Source organism: Ruditapes philippinarum, unplaced genomic scaffold, assembly GCF_026571515.1.
Source record: "Ruditapes philippinarum isolate M1 unplaced genomic scaffold, ASM2657151v2 ctg4210_1_1_1_1, whole genome shotgun sequence".
NCBI lineage: Eukaryota > Metazoa > Mollusca > Bivalvia > Venerida > Veneridae > Ruditapes > Ruditapes philippinarum.
In genome coordinates, this window is record NW_026853619.1 from 31,197 (window position 1) to 47,472 (window position 16,276).

At 30.6% G+C, this 16,276-nt stretch overlaps 1 protein-coding gene and 1 long non-coding RNA gene across 2 annotated transcripts; both read right to left on the reverse strand.

The window, feature by feature from the left end:
- Nucleotides 1-5,001: 5,001 nt before the first annotated feature.
- On the reverse strand, nt 5,002-8,816 carry LOC132737379 (uncharacterized). The gene is made up of 3 exons (XR_009626728.1): nt 8,343-8,816; nt 5,529-5,625; nt 5,002-5,184 (listed from the first exon to the last, which is right to left on the reverse strand). It is a non-coding gene; the product is annotated as an uncharacterized LOC132737379 (long non-coding RNA).
- A 1,015-nt stretch (nt 8,817-9,831) lies between these two features.
- On the reverse strand, nt 9,832-13,112 carry LOC132737380 (putative nuclease HARBI1). The gene is made up of 4 exons (XM_060724657.1): nt 12,672-13,112; nt 11,409-11,521; nt 10,833-10,944; nt 9,832-10,013 (listed from the first exon to the last, which is right to left on the reverse strand). The coding sequence occupies exons 1-4, from the start codon at nt 13,093-13,095 to the stop codon at nt 9,832-9,834; spliced, it is 831 nt and encodes a 276-aa protein (XP_060580640.1). The 5' UTR covers nt 13,096-13,112.
- Between the last annotated feature and the right edge of the window lie 3,164 nt (nt 13,113-16,276).

Sequence of the window (16,276 nt, forward strand, 5' to 3'; positions counted from 1 at the left end):
AATTAAAACGCTGGAAAGCATTGGTGGAACTATACAAAAACAAATTGTTTTATAATCTCACGACCTTCACCTTTCTGACATTCTGAAACCCAAACAAATTCAGCGCCTTCTGTGCTTTGATTTATTTTTCTTAGCTGCGGTCTTAGCTTATTCTTGATTTTTCATCAAAGAAATGGGCGATCCTTTTTAATGGCCGTTTGTTCTACAAAGATATATATCAATTCAAGCATTTAAACTTGAATCAGTGTTTGAATCTTCGGAAATCTTGCCCATTTTATTTAATGAAGAAATAGCTAATTAAAAAGTGAACAAAACAAATAATTTAACCTGATTTACGATGGATGCTGATTCAACAAGACTCATATTTTCCTCTTTTTTCACTTTGATTATTTCAATTAAATTTGATGTATCAAAAATACGTATATGTTTTCATTTATGTACATAACTTGATTATGATATTGAAAAACAATCTGTATTTCTTTATAATCATAATGGAAACAGATTCTGCTCAAGACATTAAGTATTGTGCATTTATATGATAATTTTTGATAATTTGTAAAAAGTATCTTGCTTTCATTTTTAGGAGGGGGTGAGAAAATAAAGGTATGTTTAATCTTCATATCTTTTCAAGATTAGCCTTTACAATATAGAAGAGATAAGAAGCATTTTAGAAATGTTTAAATGAAACAATTAAAAACATTGATAAAGTTAAACAATTCAAATACTTGTTTTGAAATTAATTTCAAATTTTAATATTTTACTATTTATTTTAAATGAGTGAAGTTGATAAACAGAGATAAGAAATGTAAAATACTAAATATTTTGTTTTTTGGATGCATGACCGGTCTTAAGCTTCACAAAAATCACCACCTCTTCCATCAGTGGACCGTCAAGTATCGTGTATACTACCTCTTGCACCTTTTGACAGAGATTCCAAAGAAAGACATACTGTCTGCTGAAACATGTATGTTGCTTTCCTCAAATAGTTACGCATGTGTTTAAGCTATAATTATTATGCTTTAGAAACGATTTTTCCCAATATTTAGTAAGGCGAAACGTGAGTGTTATAACATTGAACTGTGATTTTAGAACATGTTAAATGCTTATCGCGCAAAATATAGCAAAATGTAAACAAAGTAGCATTTTGACTTCCATACAAAATACTTAATCCCTTTAAAAAAGGCAATAGAAGCAAAAGTTCAGGCAAATGGCTAATGCGTAACTTTTAGGAAAAATAACAGGAAACAAAAAAAAATAAGATTTTAAACATTTTTGATAAGAAAAATAATAAAAGCATTTTTGGACCTTTAAGAGTACAATCGAAGAGTATTTTTCATAAAATGATTGCCACGCTTTACAATACAATGTATTTTTTTTTCCGCGATAAGAGACCGCCGGGCCAAAATACACTGTAGCATATATATATATACATGAATATATTAAAACTAGAAATGTGTCCATAGGACACGCATGCCCCCACACGCCTCTGTTCTGCCAATTTTATGACTCTAGGTCAAATATATTTTTGGACTACATGTGCCACAAATTGAAAACTAAAAATCAACAAAGGGCCATAATTATGTTTAATTTGGTCGCAGCAAAAATTCCTTCCTTTACTACCATGTACACATTAAGGTTGTTCATCCCTGGAAGTTTAAGCAAAATCTGGCATCCGGTTTAAGAGGAGTTGCGTTCACAAAATTTCTATATGGTATATAGAGAAAAAATAAAAAAGGGCCATAATTCTATTAAAATTGGTCGCAGCAAAAATTCCTTCCTTAACTACCATCTACACATTAAGGTTGTTCATCCCTGGAAGTTTAAGCAAAATTTGCCATCCGGTTTAAGAGGAGTTGCGTTCACAAAATTTCTACATAGTATATAGTGATAAAGTCAACAAAGGACCATGATTCTGTTAAATTTGGTCGCAGCAAAAATTTCTTTCTTTACTACCATCTACACATTAAAGTTGTTCATCCCTAAAAGTTTAAGCAAAATCTTCCACCTGGTTTAAAAGGAGTTGCGTTCACAAAATTTCTACATAGTATATAGTGAAAAAATCAACAAAGGGCCAGTATTCTGCTAAATTTCGTCGCAGCGAAAATTCCTTCCTTTTACTACCATCTGCACATTAAGGTTGTTCATCCCTGGAAGTTTAAGCAAAATCTGTCATCAGGTTTAATAGGAGTTGCGTTCACAAAATTTCTATATGGTATATAGAGAAAAAATAAAAAGGGCCATAATTCTGTTGAAATTGGTCGCAGCAAAAATTACTTCCTTTACAACCATCAACACATTAAGGTCGTTCATCCCTGGAAGTTTAATCAAAATCTGCCATCCGGTTTAAGAGGAGTTGCGTTCACAAAATTTCTACATTGTATATATTGAAAAATTCAACAAAGGGCCAGTATTCTGTTAAATTTCGTCGCAGCGAAAATTCCTTCCTTTACTACCATCTACACATTAAGGTTGTTCATCCCTGAAAGTTTAAGCAAAATCTGTCATCAGGTTTAAGAGGAGTTGCGTTCACAAGATTTCGGGACGTATGTACGGACGGACGGACAGGCGGACGGACAAGTGCAACGCTATATGCTCCCACTTTGTGGGGGCATAAAAAGTTTCCATGATTCATGTTATTGTGTTTGTAGGCGTTAAGGTTTTTTCAGAATTACAAAAATAAATGAATTATAAAGTGTTTTTAAATACTATTTATGTACTAAATAATGTAATTGGATTCAATACATTGGCTTTCTCTGCTGATGTTTGGGAAATGGTAAAAAAATCCCTATAAAAGGTCCAAAACGTCAAAAGTGATAATGTTGCAGGCTCGTTTTGTTTGAGCATTTTCATGAACGATTCTAGCATGTGCAAGTTATCTACGCCCCCTGTCTCCGGCTTCAGCAGAATTCAATTTTTAACAGGAATTATTTTAATTTAAAAACATAGGCAAACGTTTACTTCTTTATTATGCACACATCGAGATATTAAAAACTTGTATTATATTTATCGTATGTTGCATCCAATTCTGAAAGAAATACGGGCTATCTTGTTTTCTGACGATATTTTACACATAAACTCACAGTATATAATTTACATTGCAGGGTATTGTACATTGATAGAAGAGACGATACAGCTGCTGTTTTTCTCGTTATTTGCACAAAAATTTGAATGAGTTTCAACGATAAGATAAAGTGGAACACAGGAAATGGACAAACACATTTAAGATACTAGTACTTAGGTTCATAATGATGTCTGAACAATATCTTTATTTTCTAACTTATTAGTATAAAATTTCCCCGTTATGATTTAGAAACACCTGTTCTGTTGGCATTTTTAATAATGTTATACGAAATACTGATAAATACATGTGATATTGGCAAGCAATATATATATATATATATATATATATATATAAATCCAATAACACTAAAAGTCAGTACAAACCCTAGACAGAGTGCTCGATGGTATCCCAGAGCTGTATGTATGGATTTATATTCAATCAACACATTGAAAAACACATTTTCCTTTACTAATTAGTTTCATGCGCAAAACGCAATCTTCAGAAGTGTAAATGGTAGTTCTCAATAAAGGGACGTAACTATGAAGTGTAAATGGTGGTTTCTCAATAAAGGGGCGTAACTATATTAATACTGTTCATTTTTTAAAGTTGCTTAATAGATATTTCCTGGAATGTCTGCAGGTTGTTACAAGTTCGTTTCTTTTGTTAAGTTTAGCGTTTTCTTGTTTGCAGATAATGTAGAATTTCTCCCATAGGCACAAGTTGCATCGGTCGGAGGCTGGGTTGTAGGGTGAGGCTTGTTTTAAGATATTCCATGTTATGTTAAAGTCGATGTTTTCTTTTTTGAGTTCCCAGATATATTTACTTAATTCAGTGCTGTTTTTAAGCTTAGGATTTCTAAATGATGCTTTGTGGTTTGTAAATCGGGTTTTAAAGGTATTTTCTGTTAATCCTACATAAGTTTGTTTAGGCTTGTCGTCGTTTGTTTCCACTGTAGCTCTATATACAACCGATTTCACCAAGCATCGTCCTGACATGGGGCAATCTATTATTTTCCTACAATTGCATGTTTTAGGCTGATTTTTTACTATTTCTTTGGAAAGAATAGCTTTGTTATGTCCGTCGATTATGTTTTTATATTGTTCATGCAACTATAACTTAATTTGACTGTGTTTCTATTGAATATTTTGTGTAGCAAGTGTTCCTTGGGAAATTCTTCGTCTAGTATTTATATATATATATATATATATAAATCAAATAACACTAAAAGTCAGTACAAACCCTAGACAGAGTGCTCGATGGTATCCCAGAGCTGTATGTATGGAAAATTGGTAAATTGATGAAATGTTTGATAGTCTATATAACTTTATTCTTAACTATCTTTAGGACTTATATATATATATATATATATATATATATTTCCGAATTCTCATTTTTCTGATCATGACAAAAATTAAGCAATTGTGGCGAATTCTTTAGGCGAAAACAGCATTAAAGTAAAAAAAAAACAAAGTCAACAATGTTTTTGTACTATATTTAACGACAGTTGCAGTACAATACGGATTTCATATTTAGGAAATAGATATCAATTCTGAGTGCATTGTTGTAGAATAATGCACGGTTTGAGTTCAAATGCGTAGTAGTATAATCACGAAGGCCGATATAATTCTTCGTGCATTATTGTATAATAAATGCACGTTTTTCGTTCAAATGCTTTGTAATGAATCACTCAGGCCTATCAAATATCTTAACTTGTCGTAGTTTCCATGCTGATTATTTACAAATTTAAATTCACGACTTCAAAAGATTTTGAAACACAATGTCCGCGGTAAATTGAGCTGTCTACACGATTTTTTCTCTTATAATGCCCTACTTTAAAGACACATTTCTACGGTCAAATTTTTAATTTTATGTCCGATTAAGTAATGTTTACGTGTTATAAAAACCCAAAATCATTTGGGTAAAATTCCATTCTTTTGGTAAATTGATGAAATGTTTGATAGTCTATATAACTTTATTCTTAACTATCTTTAGGACTTAAATGCCCTTTGTTGGCCATATAACAAGGTCACAACACTTGGACCCTGTAAGGGAGAGCTGTCCCTGGATATTGATTCCAATCATAAGATTGTTTAGCTGTAAACCTTCCATCATTCAGCAGTAATCTGAAACATTACAGAGAATATTCTGACTTAAAATCAAATAATTAACATTGTAATTTGATACAATATTTTTTTACAAACTATCTCATATGAAATGTCATGAACAGATAAATATGAAAATGTATAATTCAAATGAAATCCTTATAAACTAAATGTGAATAGTTTTTATTCAATAATTATGAATGTCTTTGAAATATGTGAATTTGCCAGTCACAGTCATTGAGCTTTTAAAGAAGTTCTCACTGTTGATTTTTTTTTATATTCCTCTATAACTGTCAGTTCCCTGACAGTGTAAGGTCATTTTACTTTTATATTACTGTTTCTAAAATAAGTTTGTCACTACTGACCCTGGTGATATACAGCCTCATCATTGTTAATGTCCTCTTTGACAAACACATTGATCAGCAGATGCACCAAGTACTAACTATTCATGCTGCCTTATATCTGTAAGGAAAATCAGATAAAAATTCAGCTACAATTTTATAGACTCTATATAGCATGTACATGTATAAACAAAAATCAAGTAATACCTGAAAAGAAGCCTACTAGGATAATATCTACATAAACTTTAACAACCTATGAGTAAATCTTATAATGATTCCCACAAATCTAACATTACTACAATATATAATACAATAGTATTTGTTTAAATGTGTAAACAAGACACTTCACACCCCAAAATCAGTTTCAAGTTTCAAGTTTATTGGCAAATCGACAATGAACATTGTCTTTGGCCATTTACACACATACATTATATGGCAAAGACATTTAACAGCAATATAACTATAAACATGTTTACATTTTACACTGATATAATTAAACAAATGTACAGAAAAATACAAGTTAATAATCAATCAATTTTATACTTAAGAGACAATGATTTAAGAATTCGTTAAGAAGCCGTGAGAAATTCTAAATAATTGTTTCGGCATTTCATTGACTCATCTATAAATTTCGCTATTTTAAAAAGTTTAAATTTATTTTTTGTTGACATAAGCTGTATGAATTTATGAACATTTGGCCATGGGATATTTCCCAAGTATTGTCTTCTTAAATCATCATATTTATTACAACATAGCAAAAAATGATACTCAGATTCAATAACATTTTGATTACATAATTTACATAATCTATTCTGTCTATCAATCCAATTAAATCTCCCTTGTTCAATTTCCAAATTATGTGAACTAAGTCTAAAGCGAGTAAGAGATTTTCTTGTAGTCTCATTGCTAATTGAAACTAAATAATCTTCAAACTCAAACAATTGTTTAAACTTACAATAATAGTGTAATTTCGGTGAAGTATTAATTGTATGATTCCAATCTTGAATAAACTGGTCCCGAATCCTACTTTTAAACAAATTTAAATAATTTGCATTACAGTCGTAATTTAAGCGAATATTTTTAAGACCTAAATGATCAATAATTGAATGGAGTTTAGATGCCCAACAATTTGTGTTTACATTAATACATAGGTCTCTATATAACATATACATAGGGGAGTCGGGAGTTTTCATAAACTTTAACCAAATTTTATTGACATTTCTTTACAAATGACTGATAATGGGATTCTGCCAAGTTCACCACAAACGGCAGATGTTGGAGTTTTTTTAACACCCAAGATGTATTTACAGAAACGTACAGACCCCATACCTCTGACCCATATAGTAAAATTGGTGCTATCATAGAATCAAAAAGTTTAAGTTTTGTTTTAATGTCTAGACTAATATTATAATAAAGACAATAAATTGTTGTAGGCTCTTAGAGCTTGATCGTTTAATGCTTTTACTGCACCACACATATTACCAGTATATGTAAATCGGACACCTAAATAAGTAAAGTTATCAACATATTCAATTTTCTCTTCATTTATAAAAAACTCATTTCCCCTGACTTGTTTACGTTTTTCAAAAACACAAACTTTTGTTTTATTAACATTAATGTTGAGACCCCATTTTTCAGAATAGTTATATATCTGGTCTATTTGAGATTGCAAGCTTGTTGGATCAGTAGTGAATAAAACTATATCATCAGCAAACAAAATTAAATACATTGATAAAAGTTCAAGATCCTTATCTGTCATAGTATCAAAGTTCAAATTCTCAGCAATATCATTGATAAATAATGTAAATAACAGGGGAGATAATGGATCGCCTTGCTTTAATCCTATTGTAACATCAAAAAAGTTAGATAACTCCATAGTATTTGATATTTTTACACATAATTGTACATTATTATAGATAAGTTTAATCATATTTGTCATTTTACAGCTGACACCTGCTTGAATAAGTTTAACCCATAGGGCATCTCTATTTACCGAATCGAAAGCTCTTTGATAATCAATAAAAACGCAATATAACTTTGACTTTTTAGTCTGTAAGGCACTTCACCCATCATCCCTGATTATTTCTAGAATAAATATTTTAACAACAAATAAACCTTTTGTCTGTTAATTTTCTTCTTTTAGTATTTTTTTGTAAAATGTTTAACTCAAGGCAATTTTCAACATTTTTAACCCTGACAAGTTAACTTGCAACATGGAACTTCAATATATTACACCATTTTCTGAAACATTACATGAAAGACAATTTAAAGTATCAATGTGACACAAAAATAAAGAAAAATCTGCTATATAATTGTTGATAAAAAATATTATATTATGTGTGATTTTCAACATAACTATCAATGTACTGTCAATCTGGGACATACATGTATTTCCCAGTATCAATGTTAGTTAGAACAAATGAGGGGTGAAAGAGATATCTCATATCTAAGATCTAAGATACAAAATAAGTTATTTTAAATAGTCAAACTTATTTTGAAGTTTTAATGTGATAATTATATTTTAGAAAAAAATATAATGTACTTGATTGATTATCATTAATATCATACACATGTAAATATATTAGGGGAAAAGTAATATCTCTATTTTGATTTGGTCCATACTTATTATATAACAAGAAATGTGTTAAAACAATGAATATTTTAATCACCATAATTGATTGCATTTCACATGTTCCAATTTGTGTAAAGCACATAACAACACATAAACAAAAAGGGAGGTGTAGTGCTTTAATCAGATTTCATAGTTCTAAAGAGGGGTGAAGTGAACTCTAAAACTGGGTAAAGTGAACTCTAAAACTGTCTATATTTCAAACTCACCTGTCTGCACAAGTTACTTGTCCTTTGTTTACAATCCTCTTTTCATGTGATACACCAAATTGGATCTAAAGATGCTCATTTCGCAAACATGTGCATGCTTTACCAAACAACAGTGCTACAGTTTCATTTGCATTCCCATTACAGCACTGTACTGTAGGTTAACATAGGCTAATGTTGCCATGTTGATTTCACTTTTTTAACACTTGTCTTTCACATAGATACTGTAGCAACTTCATTGAAGGGTCTACAAAAGAACATACTTAACTAATTATAACAATCAAATTGGTTTAATAGCTTGACAATAATAGCTAGATCTATATTCTGTCCGAAATCTGCACTGTCCGAAATTTCTGTACTAAAATATTTCGAAAAGAAAAGTAGGAAACGGTATAGAAAATTGTAAGAATCATTTGCTAATCTAGCTACAGATGTGACAGGAGTTATATTAAACACATTATATACGTCGGTTGTACTTAAATTAAAGAAATATAACTAACCATAGCTTCTTCGTGGAAATTATCCGGAGATTAATCTGGAAGTGATAGTTGCGTCCCTGGGATGTTAAAATAGAATCAGCACTGTACATAAGCATGTACGCGGAAAACCTACGTTAGTTGGAAACTTCAATTGTTCAAATATTTTTGTTTGAAAGTTCCTATCGGGAATTATGCAAAAATGGCCGCCATTTTTAAGATCTTAAGCCTACTTACGACTGGTCTGAAGCAGCCTTAAAGTTACGACGTTAATCTACGACGTCTTAGCTACGACCATGTTGATAAAACGCGACGTAGCCGTAAGATCGGTCGTACGACCAAATCTTAGCTACGACCGGATTGTAAAGTTATTGTATCTGTGTTTAAATGTTTAAAGCTATATCATTACAAAATTTTTGTTTTACAATTTTTGAGGTAATAATTATTAAACAGTTGTATGAAAAAAATTATTTTATTTCTTAGCTTTCTACCCTTTAACGTTAATTGTTATGATTTGTTAAATCTTACAATTTTTGAGGGAATAATTATAAAATAGTTGTTTGAAAAAAAATATTTTAATGGCGCTTGTAAAACATCATAATTATATGGAAAAAAACCTACTTGAAAATAGTAGCATAGTATTTTGATCAATATTCATGTGTGTTAAATAGAATAATTATATATTACTAACCTTTTGATAGTCCACTATAAGAATATGGAAACAATATCATTTTTCCATTTTTAAATTGTGTAATTGTTAAATTATTTCTTAGCTTTCTACACTTTAAAATTAATTGTTATGATCTGAAATTCAGCTATATATTTTCCTTAGGTCATTACTCACTTGTGAAACATAATGCACCTGCTTGATTTGTAAATGTTACAATAAGTGTTATGTATTCCAATAATGATTTTACATAAGATCATCCCAGAATTAAGATAAGATTGCTCCAGTCCTGTTGGTGGTCTTCATATAGAGTCTTTACAATATTAACTGCTTGAAAGTTTATTATTATTTAAATATTTACCTGAAATCTTCGCTTCAGTATGCCAAATGTTTGTTCAATGAGCACTCTGGTGCGGCAGAGTGACTCATTAAACCTGCATCTGGCATTGCCTTGTGGATTAAGGAAGGGGGTCATCAAAAAGCTACGGCAAGGGTAGCCAGAGTCTCCTAATAAGAGTCCGTTGTGATCACCTGCAAAATTTATATATGAAAGTTCACTACATTCAATGTAAAGCAATAGATATTTCATATGCACAATGATCAAATTATGTTTTGCAGTGCCATTACTGTTTCTAGTGTTTCTAGTGTTATCAGATTTTTCTTAGAGATAAGTAATACACATTCATAGATTATACATACTTCAACAAATATACTTATAGTGATATTGTATTTTTTACTTGAAAAACATTATTTGTGTACTATAATTTCTTTAGTTTTTAAGGTATCTATCTTAAACTTTTTTGAATTGATTTGTAAATATGATTTTTTTAGTATATTTTTTATTATAATAAATTATATCTTATCTATATTTCAGATAATTAATTGTTCTTTCTCATTTCTGACATCATGCATGACAAGGTCCATAACTCTAGCATCTTTTTTCAAGAGTTATTCGGTCTTTCAACTTATTATTTTACTTCAAAAACTTAAAATATTTTGGCACTTGTTATTTTCGTTTTTGTAGGGATTGATTTCAGTTTTCAAATGGCTGTCTTTTCCATTAAAGCATAACAATGCCTGTTTAACATTTATTGACAAGGTCATATGCATATTTTATTGTGCAAAAAATATAGAACATTTGAGTGCTGTTTTTGATACTGATTCAGAAATAAATTCATATCATAATTAATTTTTCTTTGATAGTTTTTTCCAGCTATGCTTTCTCCTGTGACAGCTCTCATTCATTTTACTAGTATTTGTAATTTAGTATTTTGAATATTATGATCATCAAAGAAAGTAAGGTTTATTAAATTGATTCTACTTATGTGCTTTAAAGATTGATATGATTACCATTTTCAAACTGTGCACACAGTGAAGAACTTCTAAACACTCTACTATCATGTACTGAGCCTGGCCAAGCTGCATAACAACTTGTTATTTTAAATTGATGGTCACAGCACATCTGCAATTAATAGTTTAGTATTTAAAATAACATAGCAATGGTATAATAAACTAAGATAAATTGAATTTCATTGTTATATATTGCAAGTTAGTATAATAAATTCTAAAATCCATGATTTTATTTCCACAGAACCAGTTTATGACAGCTATATCCTAGCTGATCACCATTGCATTTCTGTAAATTTGTTGAAATTATGTGTCTATACATACATGTATTAATTTGTATGAATAAAGGTGTGTTTCTGTGCATGCATTTGTTTGTGTGTCCATATTTATTTTGTATTAATATGGTTGTTTCCTCCTGCTTGCTTGTGCATTCTTGTGTTTGTGTGTGTGCATGCGTGTATTGGTGTGTGTGTGTGTGTGTGTGTGTGTGTGTGTGTCTTGAAAATTTGCATGTCTGCAATAAACAAATAAACAATAAACACTATTCATCAGATAATCATGACTTGGTTATTTTTATACCTGAACATTCAAGGAGTGGTAACCTTTCCGGTTCACAAAATCTGCCTCGTTCTCAATTGGCCGCCTTATTCTTATGAATGTTCCATCAATACATCCCAGAACATTTGGAAAACCTGAAAGAAATTTTCGAAAATGTAAAGTAAAATATTGTGAGGTGAACAAAGAAAGTAATTTACACATATATTATCCAAGTAAAGTACCAAAAAGAGGTCAAATTAGCCTATATATAAATACCTTTTACTGTGTTAGTAATGCAGTAGAATTATAGTGATTGATACTGCAAAATCAGTCATTAACCGCCCATCAAATGTAAATAATTGATTAAATATTGATTTTTTTTACTTTCCCTGTAATTTTGATACATTTTCTAAAGATTGAATTTCTTTAAATATTTTGGCTCATCTGGAGGCTGCAACTTAAAGTGCATTCATATTGAAATAACTTTTAGCAACTACATTGCAATAACACAAATTTTATTTACTGTTTGCATGTTATGGCTAGGATCAAATAAAATAATTCAAGGAAACTGCCAAATTATTTATGTCAATAAATACATAACATTGTTACTACAAATGGAGCGCAAGTACACCTTGTGAATTACAGGTGCATTGATTTATATACATATGTCCACAGGAACTTGAAATTCTATCAAATAACCAATATTAATTATAATATCCAAATATACCCCCTATATACTATAAAAAAATTATGTTCGGGTGGGGAAAAGGCGTTTCATTCCTTGTGTTTTTTTTATAGTATATGGGGGGTATATTTTGCATATTATCGTTAATAGTGATAGAATTTCAAGTTCCTGTGATATGTCCCTTTTAAAGAACAGCCTGGTTGTTATAATATTGTGTGTGCCTACTTGTAAATAATCAAGTAGGTTTAGGCTGAAAAACTAACCAAATGAGGTTTACAATATATTGGTCAATTTAACCAAAGACTTGAAAGAGCTACAAAATCTTAAGTAATATTTTATCAATGTAAACAAATATGACAAATCTAGTATAAATTTTACGATTTTATTCACGTTTAATTTAATTTCATGTGTTAACTATGTCTGTTTATTATCCAGTTTATTGTTAATAATTGAAATAAAAACACTCATTTGATTAATTTAGGTATAGGTAGGCGGTTGAATATTTTCTCCCATAATGTGCCCCCAATTTTTGGTGTGATGTCATTGTGATGTCATTTCAGAACATGTACCAATAAAAAAGCTTGTCTATTTTTGGCGACGTTGGAAAAACCAATAATTACCTGCAACATCAGCGAAACCATTTTTCACTAGGAGAGCATCTGGACCAGTCGGAAACTTAATGAAGCTATCTGCTAAAGCACACAAAAGACGAGTCGTTTGCCTCACTATGCGCCCGACTGTCGACCTTGACAGTCCAACAGAATCACCTATAAGCAAGTGCATGCTCCCAGTTGCTAAATAACGTAGCGTTACCAGCAACTGGAGCAACGGTGGCACAGGAAAATTCCGTTTGGTTCTTCTGCATAACGACGGCAACAATGACAAGATGTAAACAATCGTATCGGGATGAAAACGATATCTACGAAACACCTCGTCTTCAGAAAGATCTTCCAAGGGATTAGAACGATCTTTAAATACCCTTGGAACACGATTAGAATGATTGCTAAGCATATTCAGTCTACGGACGCGGAGATGGGCCGCCATATTTGTTTTGATCTCAATCTGAGCTCAGACTCTGAGGAAGGGTTTTATTAATCTCAGACTCTGAGCTCAACTTGAGACTGAACTCAAACTCAATTTTTTTATAATCTCAACTTTCCTGAGTTTGATCTCAAAGGTGAGCACGGAGCTCGTTTCTGAGCTGGGAGACCGATCTCAAATGTTTATAACCTCGGGGCCTGGTGTTTCTAAATCATAACAGGGAAATTTTATACTAATAAGTTAGAAAATAAAGATATTGTTCAGACATCATTTTGAAAACGTTGATACAACTTTGTTTGTTTATCTATTTCAGTTTATAATTTTCCATGCGAAATACAAATTATTAAAAGTGAAATAAATGTAGAACTAAACTCGTTTGCGACATTAAAATAGCGTACTTGATTTGATTGTTTTGCACGTGCTGTTTGGCGCTACATTGTGACGTCACGTTAACAACACTTTAAACGTTTTCAAAATTCGTTATTTCAAAATGTTTCTACACACGGTAGATTAAACGACAGTTTTTTTTCAACCCACTGGAACAGCCTTTAAAGAACGTTTCTATTGGAAACTCTGAGGCGAAAACAAATTCAACCACCAAACATAAAGTCCAACGTTATAATAATAATTATATTTTTTCTTGACGTGTTAGAATGGAAATAGATATCAATTCTTCGTGCATTATTGAATAATCCATTATTCATTTTGCGGGCCGATTATCACCTTCCGGCCCTCTCCTGCCGTGTATTAACCTCTTATTATATAATTATTATTTAACCCCTCACTTATTTTGCGTGGCCAATGGGATTTTTTTCCTACCGATGAAAGTATACCACGTGACTGAAAATTTGTACTGTTATATAAGTAGCAGTATTTTCTAATATAAAATACCCGCCATTTTTTTCTCGATGCAACCTATAATTTTTCGAAGTTAACTACGAAAGGTCATCACCAGATGACTTAGACATCCAGAGAATTTAGCTGTTTGTAACATTGAGTGTTTTTTGTGTTTTACATATCTTTTGGTTGAAGAGTCAAAAGTAAACATCTGTTTTCACCTCAAGTTATTGCATGGATATATACATAATTATGTTAAAACAGGAAAAGCAGACTTAAATGTAATTAACGAAATTAAACATTAACACCATATTGTATAATAATAAGTAATCCTATTAAGCGGGATATTACGATTACACAAACAATAACTTAAACTTTGATTGTTGAATGTACACATGTAGTGGGATCATATGGTGCTTTCAAGAAAACAGTGAAATTGTTCACCTTGTGATAAAAGCATGAAACTTTGCACTATGGTAGTTCAAAGTATATAAGGTTATATAGGCTATGGACCCAATTTGAAAAATTCAAAATGGCCGCCATTTTTCAAGATGGCTGCCAATATGTCCGAAAATTAAGAAAATACCCTTTTGTTGACTATTTGTGGTGATTACTTGATAATACAAATAAATTATTACAATATTTTATTATCTATTGTGTTGAAATTGAGATTTAGATAAAAAATGAATATGTTATTGAGATATTTTGTCAATTTTGTGTTTTTTTTAAAGTAAAAAGGTAAAAAATTTGGTAAAAATCCTTAAAAATCACATATTTTTACCTTTTAATCATAGATTTACACAAGTTGTTGTCTTTTTGAATTACTATAATACTCTTTAGCTGTTAATACACTTAACGCAGTACTGTACATGTCTGACTGACGAGTTGCATGCCTGATATGTGCTACGTATAAGTTCAAATCCAAAGAAAGCTCATAGGACAATCTCGAAATTGGCACGCAGACATTTCTTAGGTTTTCAAAATATTTCAAAATATGCATTACTTACGTACGGTGCAAAATTGCTCGTTATACTTATATTGATAATTTCCAGAATGTTTGCTTTATTTTTTATGACTATTAAGTAAATAAATAATTTAGCATAGTTACTTTACTTTGTTTGATATTCCCCATTTGTGTGTAGCAGAAGAAAACTTCCTGTGCAGGTTTTTTTTTAAATGTTATGTGAAAAGTTTCAAGATTTTACAATATTTGCTGAAAATTAGGTAAGTGGATTACTTTCTTGATGTTGTAGCCTTGCTTTTAAAATTATTTTTAACATAAGATATGTCTTATAAGAGTCATGCTCAAAATTTTTAAAAACTGTCATAGTCTTCGGATATATAATAGTGTTCGGATAAATTGATGAATTAATGTTAATCAACAGCTTGTTTTGTACAACTATAACAATTATATATCTTTTTTTCTTATTTTGAATCAGAACCGTGTTACTTTATTAGGAATTTGCCTAACTAAGGAAATAAACACCCGCAATGCTTTCTATAATACATGATTATCATATGTTGGTAACATTGCAGTTTAATTAGATTATATTTTTCAATGTTTAACAAACAAAAAAAATCGATTTATAAAGTAATGTTCCATCGACAATGACACGTAAATAAAAAAGTTTATTTATCTTTTTAGGAAGATCCAGTATAGCAGCTCTATTTAAATTGAAATAGCCAAACCATGTAACGTCAGAACATTCATGTATTTAGGCACAGTATGATTAACATGGAATCACTTGATGGTAAGCTTCAGGTTCTATGCTTCTATGTATCTGTCTATCTATTATCCCTCTATCTATGTATGTGTCTGTGTATGTCTATTTATGTATCTATCTTTGTATCTATATACATGTATCTATGTATGTCTATGTATTTATCTATGTATGTCTATGAATGAATCAATGTATGTATCTATCTTTGTATCCATATACATATATCTATCTATGAACCTATATATTTATCTTTCTATCTATTATCCCTCTATCTATGTATGTATCTACGTATCTTTGTATCTATCTATGTTTATGTCTATCTATTATCCATGTATCTATGTATTTATGTATGTATGTTTCTATGTATGTATCTGTCTATGTATATATCTATGTTTGTATCTATGCATCAATCTATGAATCTGTGAACCTACCTACCTTTCTACCTACTACCTACCTACAAACCTGTCTATCTATCTAGTCAAGTCCAGTCTAGTCTGGTCCAGGTCTGTCTAGTCTAGTCTAGAACAAAAAGTAATGTAATAAGCATTTTTTTAGAAATTTTTGATAACATAAATTTACAAAAGCGGAAAAAATACTTCATTTGACAGACATATTGAATATATTAT